At 39.4% G+C, this 14,429-nt stretch overlaps 1 protein-coding gene across 2 annotated transcripts; it reads left to right on the plus strand.

The window, feature by feature from the left end:
* The first annotated feature begins 573 nt into the window (after positions 1 to 573).
* Positions 574 to 11,898, plus strand: LOC146652363 (single-minded homolog 1-like). Of its 2 annotated transcripts, none has more exons than XM_085382750.1 (12): positions 574 to 803; positions 1,460 to 1,935; positions 3,559 to 3,641; positions 3,761 to 3,850; positions 4,052 to 4,160; positions 4,458 to 4,543; positions 5,138 to 5,337; positions 5,585 to 5,691; positions 5,901 to 6,048; positions 8,423 to 8,579; positions 8,673 to 9,060; positions 9,436 to 11,898. In XM_085382750.1, the coding sequence occupies exons 2-12, from the start codon at positions 1,761 to 1,763 to the stop codon at positions 10,176 to 10,178; spliced, it is 2,286 nt and encodes a 761-aa protein (XP_085238876.1). In that variant the 5' UTR covers positions 574 to 803; positions 1,460 to 1,760; the 3' UTR covers positions 10,179 to 11,898. The 2 variants fall into 2 exon arrangements, with proteins under 2 accessions (XP_085238876.1, XP_085238877.1); XM_085382751.1 differs by having other exon boundaries at positions 574 to 723.
* The last annotated feature ends 2,531 nt before the right edge of the window (positions 11,899 to 14,429 follow it).

The following is a 14,429-nucleotide window of genomic DNA, read 5'->3' on the forward strand; positions in this document are numbered from 1 at the left end:
TCAAAAAATTTGACCACTGAATGAAAACAAATGCAGCCGGATTGAAAAAAATAAGAATATCTCCATTATTTTCTAAAAGAAATAATTGCAGTTCCTCTGAGTAAACTAACACCCGTATCGATTTTCATTGTCCCCCAAATTGCCCCATACATTCTGTTCTGTACCATCTAATGAAAGGTGTTTCGTGATTTGTGCAGCATAATTGTGGAAATAATGCATGTTCTTCCTGGAGGATTATTTTATTTTCTGTTGTTTTCCATCACCGAGTGAGAGTCTTTAAAGCTTTTAATTACCCTCTCACCTGTTAACATTCCCCTGCTATTTATGCAGGTTTATTTATTTATTTCAGCTTGATCCATGATCTGCAGGCTAATGACAAAAACACAACAGGATCACATTTAAGCTCACTTCGGGCACGGCCAAGTGCTACGCATACCTAAATCGTCGCCCACTGTAAGTGTCCAATCGCGTAATGACTTGTAACGCTTCCACCCAATCACGAGGAAGCAAGAAAACAATGGGCGGGTTTCGAGCTGCTCCAGAGAGGGACATTGAGATAGTTGAGGAGAGGAGGTTTGCTGGGCATGAATGCCACTCGTTGCGTGTCCCTATAATTTGGAGAGGTGTATGCAGCGCACGGCCCGTTCGCCTTTCCAGGTGGAAATCCAGGAGGAGCTGACAACAATTTTAACTGGGAGGACTGGTGAACCCGGTTCAGGACAGGTGAAATTCCCAGCAGGCTGCTTTGAGACTCAGGATCGATTCAGATGTAGGGAAATACCCAACAGCGTATCTCTGCTCGGGTAGGAACACTACAAATACATGCATCTAAGAAAATCTGAAAACTAATGATCCTTTTAATATGTTTTAAACTTTCTTTAAAGAAGTAAACGAGGAAAAAAAATCGAGCACCGAGTTGTCTCTGCCAACGCAGTTGCACACGTTTCAGGAATTGTGTTGGGTCAAATGTCATTTCCTCGATACTCCTTCAGGGATCAGCAGCATAACGGCTTGTTTTTTCACTCCCAAAATAATAACAGAAAATGCAACGTGCAAAATTAGTTTACTGCATCTTACCGTTAGATTTTTTTTTTTTATGTTATGGTCTAGTTGCGGTCAGTACAGATATCTCTGTTGAGCAGCTGTTTACCAAAATCTTGTCATCTTTTCAGAAAATTAAACCACGTACACGTAATGTAATAGCGTCGCGTTCATATTGCATTACCTTTTTTTCTGTATTGTTTATATCATTTTTTTCAGAGGTTGTTGTTTTTGTTTGTGATACTGTGGCAAAGGCATCGTGCCCTGGCTCTAGATCTGTTAAAAACATAAATCTGACTTTGACTGATGATTGACGTATACGGGGTTTTTTTTCTGTTATTCCAGAGTCACCTCTATGTGCAATGCAAGCCTTCCTCTGAAAAACAACAGTTATTCACACTCATTCTTTGTTTTGCAGGTCATGGATGAAGGCCAGTGGCTACACCGAGGAGGTTTAACTACAACCAGTTGAATTATCGCAGACTCAGATCACTCATTTGGGAGATCACAGGGATATTCCCACCCTTTGGATTCATCTTGTCATACAAAAAAACAACAACAACAACAAAACAACAACAACAACAACAAGAAAAACTTTTTTTTGCAGTTGAAAAAAGTATACAATGAAAAACGAAGCAAAGCGGGAGGAGTCGGTCATACTGCTGATTTGAACGAGCGAACCATCCGACAAGTTAAGGATATAAAGAAAAGGCGCCGACATGAAGGAGAAATCCAAAACGGCTGCAAGGACTAGAAGGGAAAAGGAAAACAGTGAATTCTATGAACTGGCTAAAATGTTGCCTTTACCGTCGGCCATCACATCCCAGTTAGACAAAGCCTCCATAATAAGACTGACAACAAGTTACCTGAAGATGAGAATTGTTTTCCCCCAGGGTGAGCACCTAGCCAACGTGCACTCTCCACTGCTTATTTATTTATTTATTTATTTGTTTATTTATTTATTTATTTGTGTTGGATTTTTTTTCATCTACACGTTTTTGCGATCTTTTCATTAACTTTATTTCATTAACTAAAAATAATTATATCTCTTCTTTGATCAACTTATCTGCAGAATTTTACGAATGAAGGGAAACGCATGGGGAGTGACAGGAGATTTTTACTAATATAGTAATATAATAGTAATAATAGTAAACTGGAATTACTTCTACACAACCTAATATTATTATATTTTAGGAAAAAAATAAATAAACATGACTACTTTAAAAATCTGCATATTTTTAGGATTGTCACTTGGTCGGTTAGTGCAAAAAAAAAAAACATAAAAGTTAGTGTTCAGTATAATTTAGAAAGTAGGTTGTAATTAGAACACACAGGTTCTCTTCAAGTCCTACAGAAACGTTACAGGAATATTCCCACAATTCCTCGTGGGTCGTCAGGGAGTCTGTTCAGATGCTTTATGATGCTTTTTAATTCCGTATAACCAAATGAGACGATCTGCCAACGTCTCTGCAGGTCCACTAGTCTGCGTGACTGAGAGGAAGAGTCGCCAATTAGAAAAAGCACCTGCAAGGCTTATAATCACCTAAAGCACATATAATCTTACCCAGCTTCTGCGGTGTGATGACAAAATGCTGGACGCAAAATGTCTCCCAAATACCCAGCTCGCGTTTTTCTTTTTAATCTTTTCATTGTTTGATGGAAGCAGCTTAAAAAATGAAATGAAAAGAAAGAAAGAACATGTACACACACACACACACACACACACACACACACACACACACACACACACACACACACACACACACACACACACACACACAGATAGATAGATAGATAGATAGATAGATAGATAGATAGATAGATAGATAGATAGATAGATATGTAAAAAAAAAAATTAACGCAGCCCCTCATCTGGTAGATTGATGTTAGTCTGCATGTCCCACCGACACCGTAGACCTATTTTCATTTTCATTTACACATTTACAGCAGGAGAGACGGACACCTAATTTACTTATAATAATAAAAATACGAAATTTCTGATGGAACTGAATAAATTTGATGAGTAGCACAAGATAGCATCCAGGCTATCGTGGGATATACCAGGCAAAAATCCACAAATGAACATTTTTTTGTCACATTTTAGGGAGGAAAAAAAAATCATCATCATCAACAACAATAACAACAACAACAACAAAAATAATAATAATAATAATAATAATAATAATAATAATAATAATAATAATAATAATAATAATAACACTTCTGCACGTGTGGGTTTGTGCCTCCAGGGAGACTGTACAGCATGCAGGAAGGGACAAATTTTCAGTACTGTGGAGAGGAATAAATGCTTTAACTGTAAATTGGCCCTTTAAATAGGAGCTCCTAGCGTCTTGGTTTCTGTGTGTGTGTGTGTGTGTGTCCTACTTTTTCCTTTATGCTAAACGAAGAATAAGAATAAGAATAATTTAAGCTCAACTAAAAAAAATACTATATATATTTCTATTTAATTTCAAAGTCATGCAGCAGCCAAACACCGTTATTTCGCTCTCTCCCCAGGTCTGGGTGAAGCTTGGGGTCACTCAAGTCGAACGAGATCCTTGGATAACATTGGACGAGAGCTGGGATCTCATTTACTGCAGGTATTTAGGCTGTTATTAATATTATTAAAGGTACTGATCTGCAGCCAAAGAACATGATCGACCCGGGCTTGTGAATTAACACGGAGAAGTGACGGCAGCCTGTCGTTTATTATTTGCAGACGTTGGACGGATTCATCTTCGTCGTGGCCCCAGATGGGAAGATAATGTACATTTCAGAGACAGCGTCGGTCCATTTAGGACTGTCTCAGGTTCGTTTCTGTGATCATTACACACACACACACACACACACACACATATATATATATTTCCTTTCAGACGTTTTTTTCCCTCTGTATTTGTTATTCATAAAGCATCGTCTGAAAATGAACGCGATACCCATGCGCAGATAAAAAAAAAATTCACCCACCAGGAAGCTTTTACCCGTTAATTACCTGAGTTATTCTCAACAGGTAGAGTTGACTGGGAACAGTATTTATGAATATGTCCATCCTGCCGACCACGATGAGATGACAGCTGTCCTCACCCCACATCAGCCCTATCACACACATTTCGTGCAAGGTACAGAACGACGCCTTCAGGCTCCACATATGCACATGTTATGTCATTTAGCATTTTCTATTTAATCATAGTGTTGCACTGTGTAGTGTCAGCATTATTAGCATATGATTAAAAAAAATGCAATGAACGCGCGTAATATACGCGGATGGAATTTACGCAATAGCTTGTGCCTGTGCCTGTGTTTTTTCCTTGCAGGATACATTTTAACGCCGTAAAACCCTATTATTTTATTTTTCAATTATTATTGTTGTTATTATTATACGAGAATTTAATAGCAAAGTGTTTGACATCTTTCAGAATATGAAGTGGAACGCTCTTTCTTTTTGCGGATGAAATGTGTGCTGGCAAAAAGAAACGCGGGGCTTACCAGTGGTGGATACAAGGTAGGCAGCGCTAGTAAATAAAGAGTGTCTTGTTTTGTTTTTTTTATTAACAATAACGATAATGGTATTATAAAAATTATTTCACATTAATAAATATAAGAAGCGAATAAGAAAAAATGGTCACCAACATTAAAATTACTTTATACCTTTTTTTCTAACCACGAAAAGTTTTAGCTTATTCATGCAGTTTAATGTAATTGTGTCAGGCTATTCCAACAGTTCTATTATCATTTGATTATATTGTATTTTGATATAAATTACACTATCCGCGATATGGCAGCCTCGCTTCTGTCAGTCTGCCCCAGGGCAGCTGTGGCTACAACCGTAGCTGCCTCCACCAGTGTGTGAATGTGAGAGTGAATGAATAGTGGCATTGTAAAGCGCTTTGGGTGCCTTGAAAAGCGCTATATAAATCCAATCCATTATTATTATTATTATTATTATTATTATTATTATTATTATCCTGCCTGCTTCCGAAATGCATCACATAAATCATAAAGCTGACTACTGTTCTTATGAAATGGAATGTTAAGAAATTTCATTATTAAATGTAATTTGTGATTTAGCTATTATCTTGTATATGCTTTACGATAGGTGATCCACTGCAGTGGCTACCTGAAGATCCGTCAGTACAGTTTGGACATGTCACCTTTTGAAGGATGCTACCAGAATGTGGGCTTGGTGGCTGTCGGTCACTCTCTGCCTCCCAGTGCCGTGACTGAGATCAAACTGCACAGTAACATGTTCATGTTCAGAGCCAGCTTGGACATGAAGCTCATCTTCCTGGACTCCAGGTACTAATCAAGACTTTGTTCTATTTGTTGTTTTCTTTTCCCTTTAGGTGTTTTTGAGTTTGTTTCTATTTTAATTGTACTGTGTGTTTGGCAAACGTTGTGTGAAGTCTATGCATTTTTCATTAGGAAAGGGAAGCAAGTTATAAAAGAAGCTCCTGGAGCTAAAATTGCCTGTGAAAACCGAAGCACAGAAAAATGAAATATCCCTGAATTAGCTGCTTATTTTAACTCCTGAATTTCTCCCCAGGGTAGCTGAGCTGACAGGTTATGAGCCCCAGGACCTCATTGAGAAAACGCTGTACCATCATGTCCACAGCTGTGACATCTTCCACCTCCGCTGTGCACACCACCTCTGTGAGTTACAAGTGTGTTCATTTATGCTTTTACAACAGGCAGCTTGACCTTCTCTTGTTATGCAGCAACTGCTCAGGCAACCTACTGCAGCCACCATGTGCAGGCAATCACACGTCTCCCACACGCACGCACACACACAAAAAAGAAAACGCGCAACTTGTTAAACATGTTAATCTCTGCTGTCTGTGTGTTTCTTTTATCTCCTGCAGTGCTGGTAAAAGGCCAAGTCACAACTAAGTACTATCGGTTCCTTGCCAAACACGGCGGCTGGGTCTGGGTCCAAAGTTATGCCACTATCGTCCACAATAGCCGATCCTCAAGGCCTCACTGTATCGTCAGCGTCAACTATGTCCTCACGTAAGTGTAAATAACGATTTCCATCCTAAAATCAGAGGGAAACTTTTGTTTTAACAGATACTTCATAATTGATTTCAAAATAATTTTAAAAGTATGCTTTTTTGAGACAGTTAAATCTATAATCTGTGCTGATGGCTGCAATTATACTGTAGCTGCGCAGTCATTGTAAAACAAGGTTGCAGCACTACTCCGGTCTAAATAATAATGCCCTTTTAATAGAGATGGCACTGTGGGAATAACACTGAATATTTTACTTGTATAATCATATCATGCACTCTTATGATCTGTACTTGAGGCTCACTCTGTGATACAATGGGTCTTTTTCTCCTGGAGAAATCCTTCTCTTTATCCCTCCGTAGTCTCTCTGTACAAATCCACCAAATACAGAGGTTGCAGGACTCAGGCAGCTGTGTGTTATGAGAGAACAAAGCACACTAAGGCCCTTTGAGACAGCAAGACAAACATCAGGGTTCAACCCCATCAAAAACCTCTACTGCCACCATCGATCTGCAGTCTAAGGAAAGCAAAATCGATCAAACGGTGAACTAGGAATCAATAGCTATCTCATAGCTGTAACACATGTTGGATTTTCCTTGTTTGGTTGATCCACATGTCGTTTTTTTCTGTGTGTGTGTGTGTGTAAGTGCATGTGATGGAGAGTTTGCGCAAGTCTGTACGTGCATGTATGCATATGGCTGCACTCCACCTATTGATTTCTTCAATGCAGTAAGGCGAAAACAAAGTAACTACATTAAAATGACAGAGAATTTCCAAGTGAATAATCAAGTCCAACACAGAAGTATCTGAAAGTCCAAGAGGCAAAAGTGGAAAAAAACAAACAACTACTTAAAAAAAAACAGCAATTCAATCGCCTTGGCATGGCAGCGTTTCCGCCCAACAAGAATCCATTAATAAATTATGTTTGGAAGTTGGCTGGTGGCATATTTCAGACGTGAGGTGCTCTGACATTGACCCCTGAGGTGGAATTCGGCTAACACAGCTGAGTTTGCACAAAGGCCCAACATTATTGGCTCAGACATAAGTCAGCCAGGGCACAGATAGGATGCACAACTGGCTACCATAACTATACCTGCAAGAGCAAATAACACTCAGACTGTGCACTGGCTATCCAAACATAGCCTTTCGCCTGCAGTGTTGTACATAAGGAATGGGTCATATTTAGAGTCATATTGAAGAGGCTGGCTGTACAGGGTCAGGGATGGGCCACAAGGTTTAAAATGCCAGACAGCTGCTATTACATACTGTTGATGTGATAAGTTAAGAATAGGCTCATGTTTGCTGAACACTTGACACAGGAGCCTTTTTCACTCCCTCGACGGTGACAATTGCATTGAGTTCAGCCGCAGTACAGTGGGTTAAAATGTCAAAGATGGCACACAAGTTGCATGTTTGAAATCTGCAACATTCAAAAGTAAATTTAAAAAAACTGGGTACATTTAGAGGAAATTGATTGCATAGATAAGACTTATAAGTATAAATATGTTTCTGGTGTGTGTTTACTCTCGGTGCATTCTTTCCACATTCTCGTAATGTTTGTGGTTAAAAAAGAAAAAAGAAAAAAGAATGATTAGCGTTTTTTCTGGGTGTTTGTTAATAATCTCAGAAGCTGAGAGCTTATAATCTTAAAGTTCCCTTATATACTGTATTCACTTAAAGTTGTACTTAAATCCTTTTTTATAAAGCCTGACTCAATCTAAGTCTGACCATCTATCTATATTCAACATTAGCCAAGGAGTGTGCTTTAGACTAATTAGTAATTATGCTTCTCGTGCAATGCTAAAATCAAGATGGTCAGAAAGAGAACATGATCCAAGTATATATGATGAAAATAGCCTAAAGGTTTGGGGAATTCTGGATTAACTACAGAAACATGAGCTAGCTTGAAAAAATGAAAGTAAAACTAGGTCAAAAATGTTCTGTGTGTTTGTGTAGGTCACTGTGAAGAAGCTCCTCAGTAACCTGCAGCTCATAGTGCATAAAATAATTTGAACCCACAGCAAAGTTCAAAGATGCATGCATGTTAAAAGAAAGCTAGCGATCCGAGGTGATCTCTGAGGGTGTACATGCTAACATCAGCATACTCGCAGTAATAGTACTAACATGATGTCAGCACTAAAAAGAAAACCTCATGGTGAGTGGTGATGAATTTGGTTTTGGTGGCGCTTGATGGTGATAAATAAGTAAAAGGATTACTTGGCAGAGTCCTGTGGAGCCCATGAATTTCATAGCAATTCGCTGTTATAGATATGTTATTCTGAGCATGATCTTGCAAGATTATAAAAGCATCACAAAATGGAAGTTTAAGTTAAACTATTTTGTTTATCTCTAACATGCATTTTATGTGTTTTAAAAGGGACACTGAGTATAAAGGAATGCAGCTGTCTTTGGATCAAATGAGCCCCAGCAAACCAGCCTTTCCCTACGCTGACAGTCACAATGAAGAAAGAAAGAGCACCAAGTCACGTCTGACCCAGTCCAAGGCCAAAGCCAGAGTGTCACCCTACCCACAGGTAATTGTTTTTTAGAGCTAAGTCAATTAGGGAAGCTTGCTGTGGATTCAAATCAAAAACTCCCAGAACTGTGATTTTCTTGTTTCTGTCCAGCAATTTTCAGCTTTCAATCCAGAGCGTTCAGAGTCTGACCAAGACAGTCAGTGGGGAGGGAGCCCACTGACAGACTCTGCCTCTCCTCAGCTGTTGGATCCCAGTGAAGCAACGGAGGCTTCTTGTGCCTACAGATTGTATCCAGAATCGGGCTCCCTGTGCTACGGCCTGGGTCTATCAGAAGAGGATCTTGCCCATGCCCAAACGCACCCTCACACCACCACCTGTGATCGTGTTCGATGCCAGAGTGGCCGCTACTTCCTGGGAACCCCCCAGTCGGGAAGAGAGATGTGGTGGGACACCACACGCTCCGTTCTCTCGTTGCCAAAATTCTCAGTGGACAACAGCGAAGGCTACGAAATAACATCCTACCATGGCGCCATTCACGGTGAGGTGTTAGGGTTGAGACCACAACCATCTGTCTCTGAAAATAGTTCTGGCCTAGCTTCTCCTGGTAGCTGTTTTCCAAATGTTATTATGGGACATGCTAAGTTGTTTACACCGTCTCTTGCCAGTGTGCCGATTGCTACCATCTGTTCAAAAATTGCCCGCAACCGAAAGCCAAGTTATTTCACATTTCACATCCTCAAACAGCAAAAAAAAACCCACTGTGCTTCAGCCAAGACACCCAGTCAGACCATGATGCTATAATGATATATGCATTTAAGGCAGAATTTTGCCCATTAACCACATGAGCATTTTAACAATGTGATATTCATTTATTCTATTGTTATCAACTCTGACCACTGATTTGCATTTATAGGACGGGGCCACTGGGACGAAGACAGCGTAGTGAGTTCACCTGACGGAGGTGGGTCCACCAGTGATTCAGGTGAGCGTTACCACGGTGACCAATTCCAAGCGAGCCCTCGAGAGCCCAGCAAGATGGAGACCCTGATCCGTGCCACACAGCAAATGATCAAAGAGGAGGAGAGCCGTCTACAGCAACACAAGATGCCACTGGATGTCTCGGGACTCACCAAAACTCACAGTCCCTGTTTCACCTCCTCCCTACCCCATCACTCTCAGCTCACTATGCCCAGCGTGGTATGCCGTGGCCCCGGAGCCCCCAGCATCGACCTCCTTACTGAACGCCTCCATCACCGAGACAGCATTAAAGTTCTTGGCCCCAATGAAAATGATGAAAACACGACGAGTCCTGCTTCTTTGTCTCGTCTCAGCAGCCCCAGCTCTGACGGAATCCCCAGATCAGGCCTCTCCCTCACCAAAGACTACATGCAGACAGATATGTCCCCACACCCTCAACAACCCCAGGGAAGTCCGCTGATCTATCCAGCACAGGAGAGGCAGCCACTGGACAGGCAGGCGGCGTACGCCTTGACTGGGTACTCCCTCGAGCATCTGTATGATCCGGAGAGCTTGCGGAGTTACTCCACCTTGGCCTGTGGAGGAGTGCAGTATGATGTGGCATCTCATGTGAGAGTGCAGGCTGAACAAATACAGGGACATAAAACCACCTCAGTTATCATAACCAATGGAAGCTGACGATATCTGGTGAAGATTGAGCCAGCTGTCTAAAAGAGGACGTTACCATCCGTAGTGAGGTTGTAGGCATGTGCAACCAGGTGCTCCACACAAAAGCTGAGACACTGACAAAAGGATACAAGGAACCTGTGTGGGGCTGACTTGCCCTTGGTGATCCATTCAGCACAACTTGTGTTTGTCAGGCCTTTCTCTTTTCTTTGTCATTAGAGAAGTTTTTTCCCCAAGACTCTAAGAAGCTGTTCAGGAACTGACTTTTTGCATACTGCCTGACAAATGGAGAAAGTTTGCTCCATTACATAATATAACAGAGTTGTCTTAATGGCAGTAAAGTAACTTTCCCTCCCTGCAAAAGCTGGTTAAACATCAATCCAGTGTTTCTATTCCAAACCTCTCATGCACCATTGGCCATGTTTGTTAACCTGACCTGTACATGATTTCCAAAGGCAGTAAGAAAATGTGTTGTTCCATAGCCATTTCACCTGAAAACTCCAGAGCACAGACCATACTGTCTGACACGTGAAGTGCAACATGGAAAAGGCTATTGACTCCCTATTGTAAGATGTCAGTGTTTCCTGGTATTTATTTGTCAGTGAGCTGTTTTTTGTATGTGTCATTATTTTCTGTCCAAGTAGAATATTTCACTGGTGGCATTAAATTAGTTTTGGTGTTTGGATCACACCATTATTACATTATTTAAAAAAAAAAAAAAAGAAGAAGAAGTGAAAAAACAGAAAGAGAAACATGCCTCTGATATGGAAAAGTGCAAAATATCCAGGTCAACTTGAAACTGGTTTATGGAATATGTGAAATGCCCTCATTTAGTGTGCGAAAAGATGTTTCCAAACTCACTCTTTTTTTTTTATCTTCCCATGCTCTCTAAATATAGGCATTGTATATTTACTTGCAGTTTTAGCTATTAATGCTTACATATCAGAGTATGATTTCTTCTGTTTTTACATCACTTAACTTTTACCTGACCTATTAGCATATGTAAAATATGCAGTAAAAGTTTTTTAATTCTGTTCCATGCGTTGTAAAATTAACCGTGGATTAAGGCCACAGGTTGTAGCTGTTTTTTGTTTTTTTGTTTGTTTTTTAGAATTCTATGAAAACTTTTTCTGCAGACTTTTTTCTTAGAATTCTTTTTTTTTTCCTCAGAACTCTAGAAAAAGAAAATCTAATATTCTGACAGAATTCCGAGGAAAAAAAATGAAATCCTGGAGAAAAAAAGTCATATTGTCATTGTTTTCCCCAGTGGCCCTAATCGTCTTCTTTAATTTTTAATTGTTTTGATTTGTTATGAGTTGTATTGAATGCTTCAAACATATCTTAAATAAGTTGAAAGTCTTTAGTTTCTTATTTAATTTATGATGTAAATATCAAACAAGGAACTTTTTGAACTGGAAACGACAAAATTATTTATTGATTGGTTTAAAAAGTCCTTAAATCCGAATACAGTTGTAAACATATATCTTTTGTCGGTGTTTTGTTGTATCTGTCAAATCTGTTTTGAATGAACTCACACACAAACTCAAACATGCAGACACAAACACAATGCTGCTGCCTCAAAAAAAAAAATAGATACAGAAATGTACTGATACATAGTAGATCATAATAGATTAATTGCTGTGTATTTTTTATGTGGCTTTCATCTTTGTTTTCTTCTAATATTTTAGAAAAAGAAAATAAGGAAAAAAATATAAAAGAATAAGTGCTGCTATTCTGTCTCCCTTTTCTTGCAATCACTGGAAGAGACCAAAAGTAGTAATGTGAAAATATAAACTTATAAATGCTGAATTTTAGATTTTAAGCTACATTTACTATAATAATCATAATACAAGGGTAGTATATTTTAAAGTAAATTACAACATCTGTATACCCATTAAGAATCAATGTATATACATGTAGTGCAAAGACTTGGTTCACTGATGTGTTCAGACAACAATGAAGCTCTATTGCACCCTTTGAATACCCGGTATCAGTCTTTGGCTACACTGACAATGTAGTTTTTCCATAAGATTCAATGACTGTAATGGGGAAAAAAATTGACTGATAATTATTCCAAACAGCTAGCATAAAAAAATCCTGAACACATCATTACAATGGCAAAGTAACTGCAGTTTGGAGCAGTTAAATTTGCACATTTAGCCTCTAACCTTTTCTCAGAGATAATTCCTCTGTGGTGTATTTTAATGAATGTATGTTGTTTAAATGTAGTTGGAGAGGTTGCCTGCCTGTCTTTCTGTCTGTCTGAGCTGACAAAGGACCTGGACACAGCCTGGGCCTGAATGGAGAACTTCCATCAGTTACCGCTGACGTGACTAACTGATGGTCTGCCAGATATCAGTGGTGCTGTCATTCCAAGAGGCAAAACCGTTATACCGCTTAGCTGCTGACATCATCAAGGCTTATGAACAGTGTGTGTGCGTGTGTGTGTGTGTGTGTGTATTTGTGTGAGTGAGCGTGTGTTTAGTGCTGAGATACGGCAATAATCAGAGGCCTTTTTTTCTCCTCCTGAATACTAGGAATTTTGCCTGATGTGCCCCGAAGGCTTTCACATGTAGAGTCGGTTACAAATGTGGCCAAACACTGGGCCTTTTGCCCAGACTTCGCACTCTTGTATACGCCTCCCCAACTACCTCATACTTCCTCATCCAAGATCCTCTCAGTCTATAGAAAGTTAGAGCGCTGTAGACAGACTAAAAGTTAAGATGAAAACGCTAAGGTTGTGTGCAAGTGGAAAAAGAGTTTAAGAAAAAGAAACCAAAAAGGTAACAAGTCGAAACAGTGGAGAGAAGAAAGGTCAAGAAAAATCAATGCCAAAATAAAACGAGGATTTCAGAACTCTGCAAAAGTTTTACACTCAGTCTTTAAGTAAAAGTTCTGTAGAAAGGCTCCAAAACGGCTACGTTTTTAATTACATTGCATTATTTAATTATTGTTGATGAAATTATGCATGAATCAAAGCTACCTGGATTTAACTTTTTTATAATGCATTCGCTTGTACATCTGCAGTTAAGGCAAGCACCACTTTACCACAATTAATTTACATAAGCTTTTCTACAGTGAATTTAACTTCTTGTAATGTTTAATAGATATTTTATTAATGCGCTACAACTTTTAGTTTGCCCAGTCAAGCTTGTCTCTAAAATATCGGAGTGGAGCTAGGAAGTGTTTGGTTAAAAGGGAACTAGTCAAAAATGTACTCGAGTATTTTGTCACTTTGCATCATTGTAGAATGGGAAAGACAAGAAGAGTGGAATTATCACAATTACAGAAGAGCTCATCCTTAAACTCTAACAGAGGAGACATTTTTTAGAAGTGACTCAAGGAGATGCTGGAGAATAGCAGATGTTACTCCTAGAATCAAATCAATCACAAATATAACAAAGGATTGTATGACATCACTACAAAAACAGATGTCTTGCGTTAATCGCTTAGTCACTCTTAACTCATCATAATGAATCGCAGTGCTGCAAAATTAAAGTATTTGCAGTTAATTTAACTATATGCTACTGCTAATAAAACGCACAAGTGAATTAGCTTCGTTTGCACCACAAGGCATTAGCAGTTTGAGAAGATAAAGATGCCACCTATGTCATGTGGTTGCCTCAGTGTGGAGGTAAACCATAGAACCACAGGAGAAAGACCCCAAGGTTTCACAACTGCAGTGAAGGAGAAATGGATCCTAACTTCTCAAACGAACACAGAATACAAGAGTGCAGGTGGCAAGGTTCAGAATATCCACTGACTGTCTACTTGATTGATTTCAGGCCCGGGATTGAGGCATAATTGCATATTCATGCATCAATTAAATTGTTCCTTCACCAGTGCCACCATAATTCATTGTGGCTCTCCGTGAAAAGTCATCCTTATGAAACAGCTTCAGAACAGCACAAAGGAAACTGTTTCAACATGTTTTCTGTTCGTGTGTACTTTACGACCTTTCCAGTTTGAACTGACATCTTCTAATTGTTTAATTCCTGCCCTTCTCTGAAATCAGCTTGGAATTTATAACTTTTACATATCTTGCCTCAAAACACAGCTGCACAGTGTAAGAAATGCAAATGTTGTCCTGTGCATAAAAACGTTTCCCACGGAGCCAAAAAAAAAAAAAAAGAAAAAAAAAAGAAAAACGCCCAATTCACAGATTCCAAATGAGTCATTGAAGGACAAAGTAGCACAGGACCTGGGAAAATCACTCAACCAGGACTTTTAGTGACACCTCCACAGCAGACCGCGTTGCACCAA

The sequence above is a fragment of the Rhamphochromis longiceps genome, linkage group LG15 (genome assembly GCF_057381845.1).
Source record: "Rhamphochromis longiceps isolate RC_006_pf linkage group LG15, R_longiceps_female_GT1.1, whole genome shotgun sequence".
Classification (NCBI taxonomy): domain Eukaryota; kingdom Metazoa; phylum Chordata; class Actinopteri; order Cichliformes; family Cichlidae; genus Rhamphochromis; species Rhamphochromis longiceps.

What these genes read in the sequence shown, in the direction of transcription:
- LOC146652363 (XM_085382750.1), top strand. Translation starts at nt 1,761, where the DNA reads ATGAAGGAGAAATCCAAAACGGCTGCAAGGACTAGAAGGGAAAAGGAA. An exon ending in TGGGATCTCATTTACTGCAG is followed by an intron (nt 3,642 to 3,760) that starts GTATTTAGGCTG and finishes TATTATTTGCAG; the next exon opens with ACGTTGGACGGATTCATCTT. An exon ending in AGCGTCAACTATGTCCTCAC is followed by an intron (nt 6,049 to 8,422) that starts GTAAGTGTAAAT and finishes GTGTTTTAAAAG; the next exon opens with GGACACTGAGTATAAAGGAA.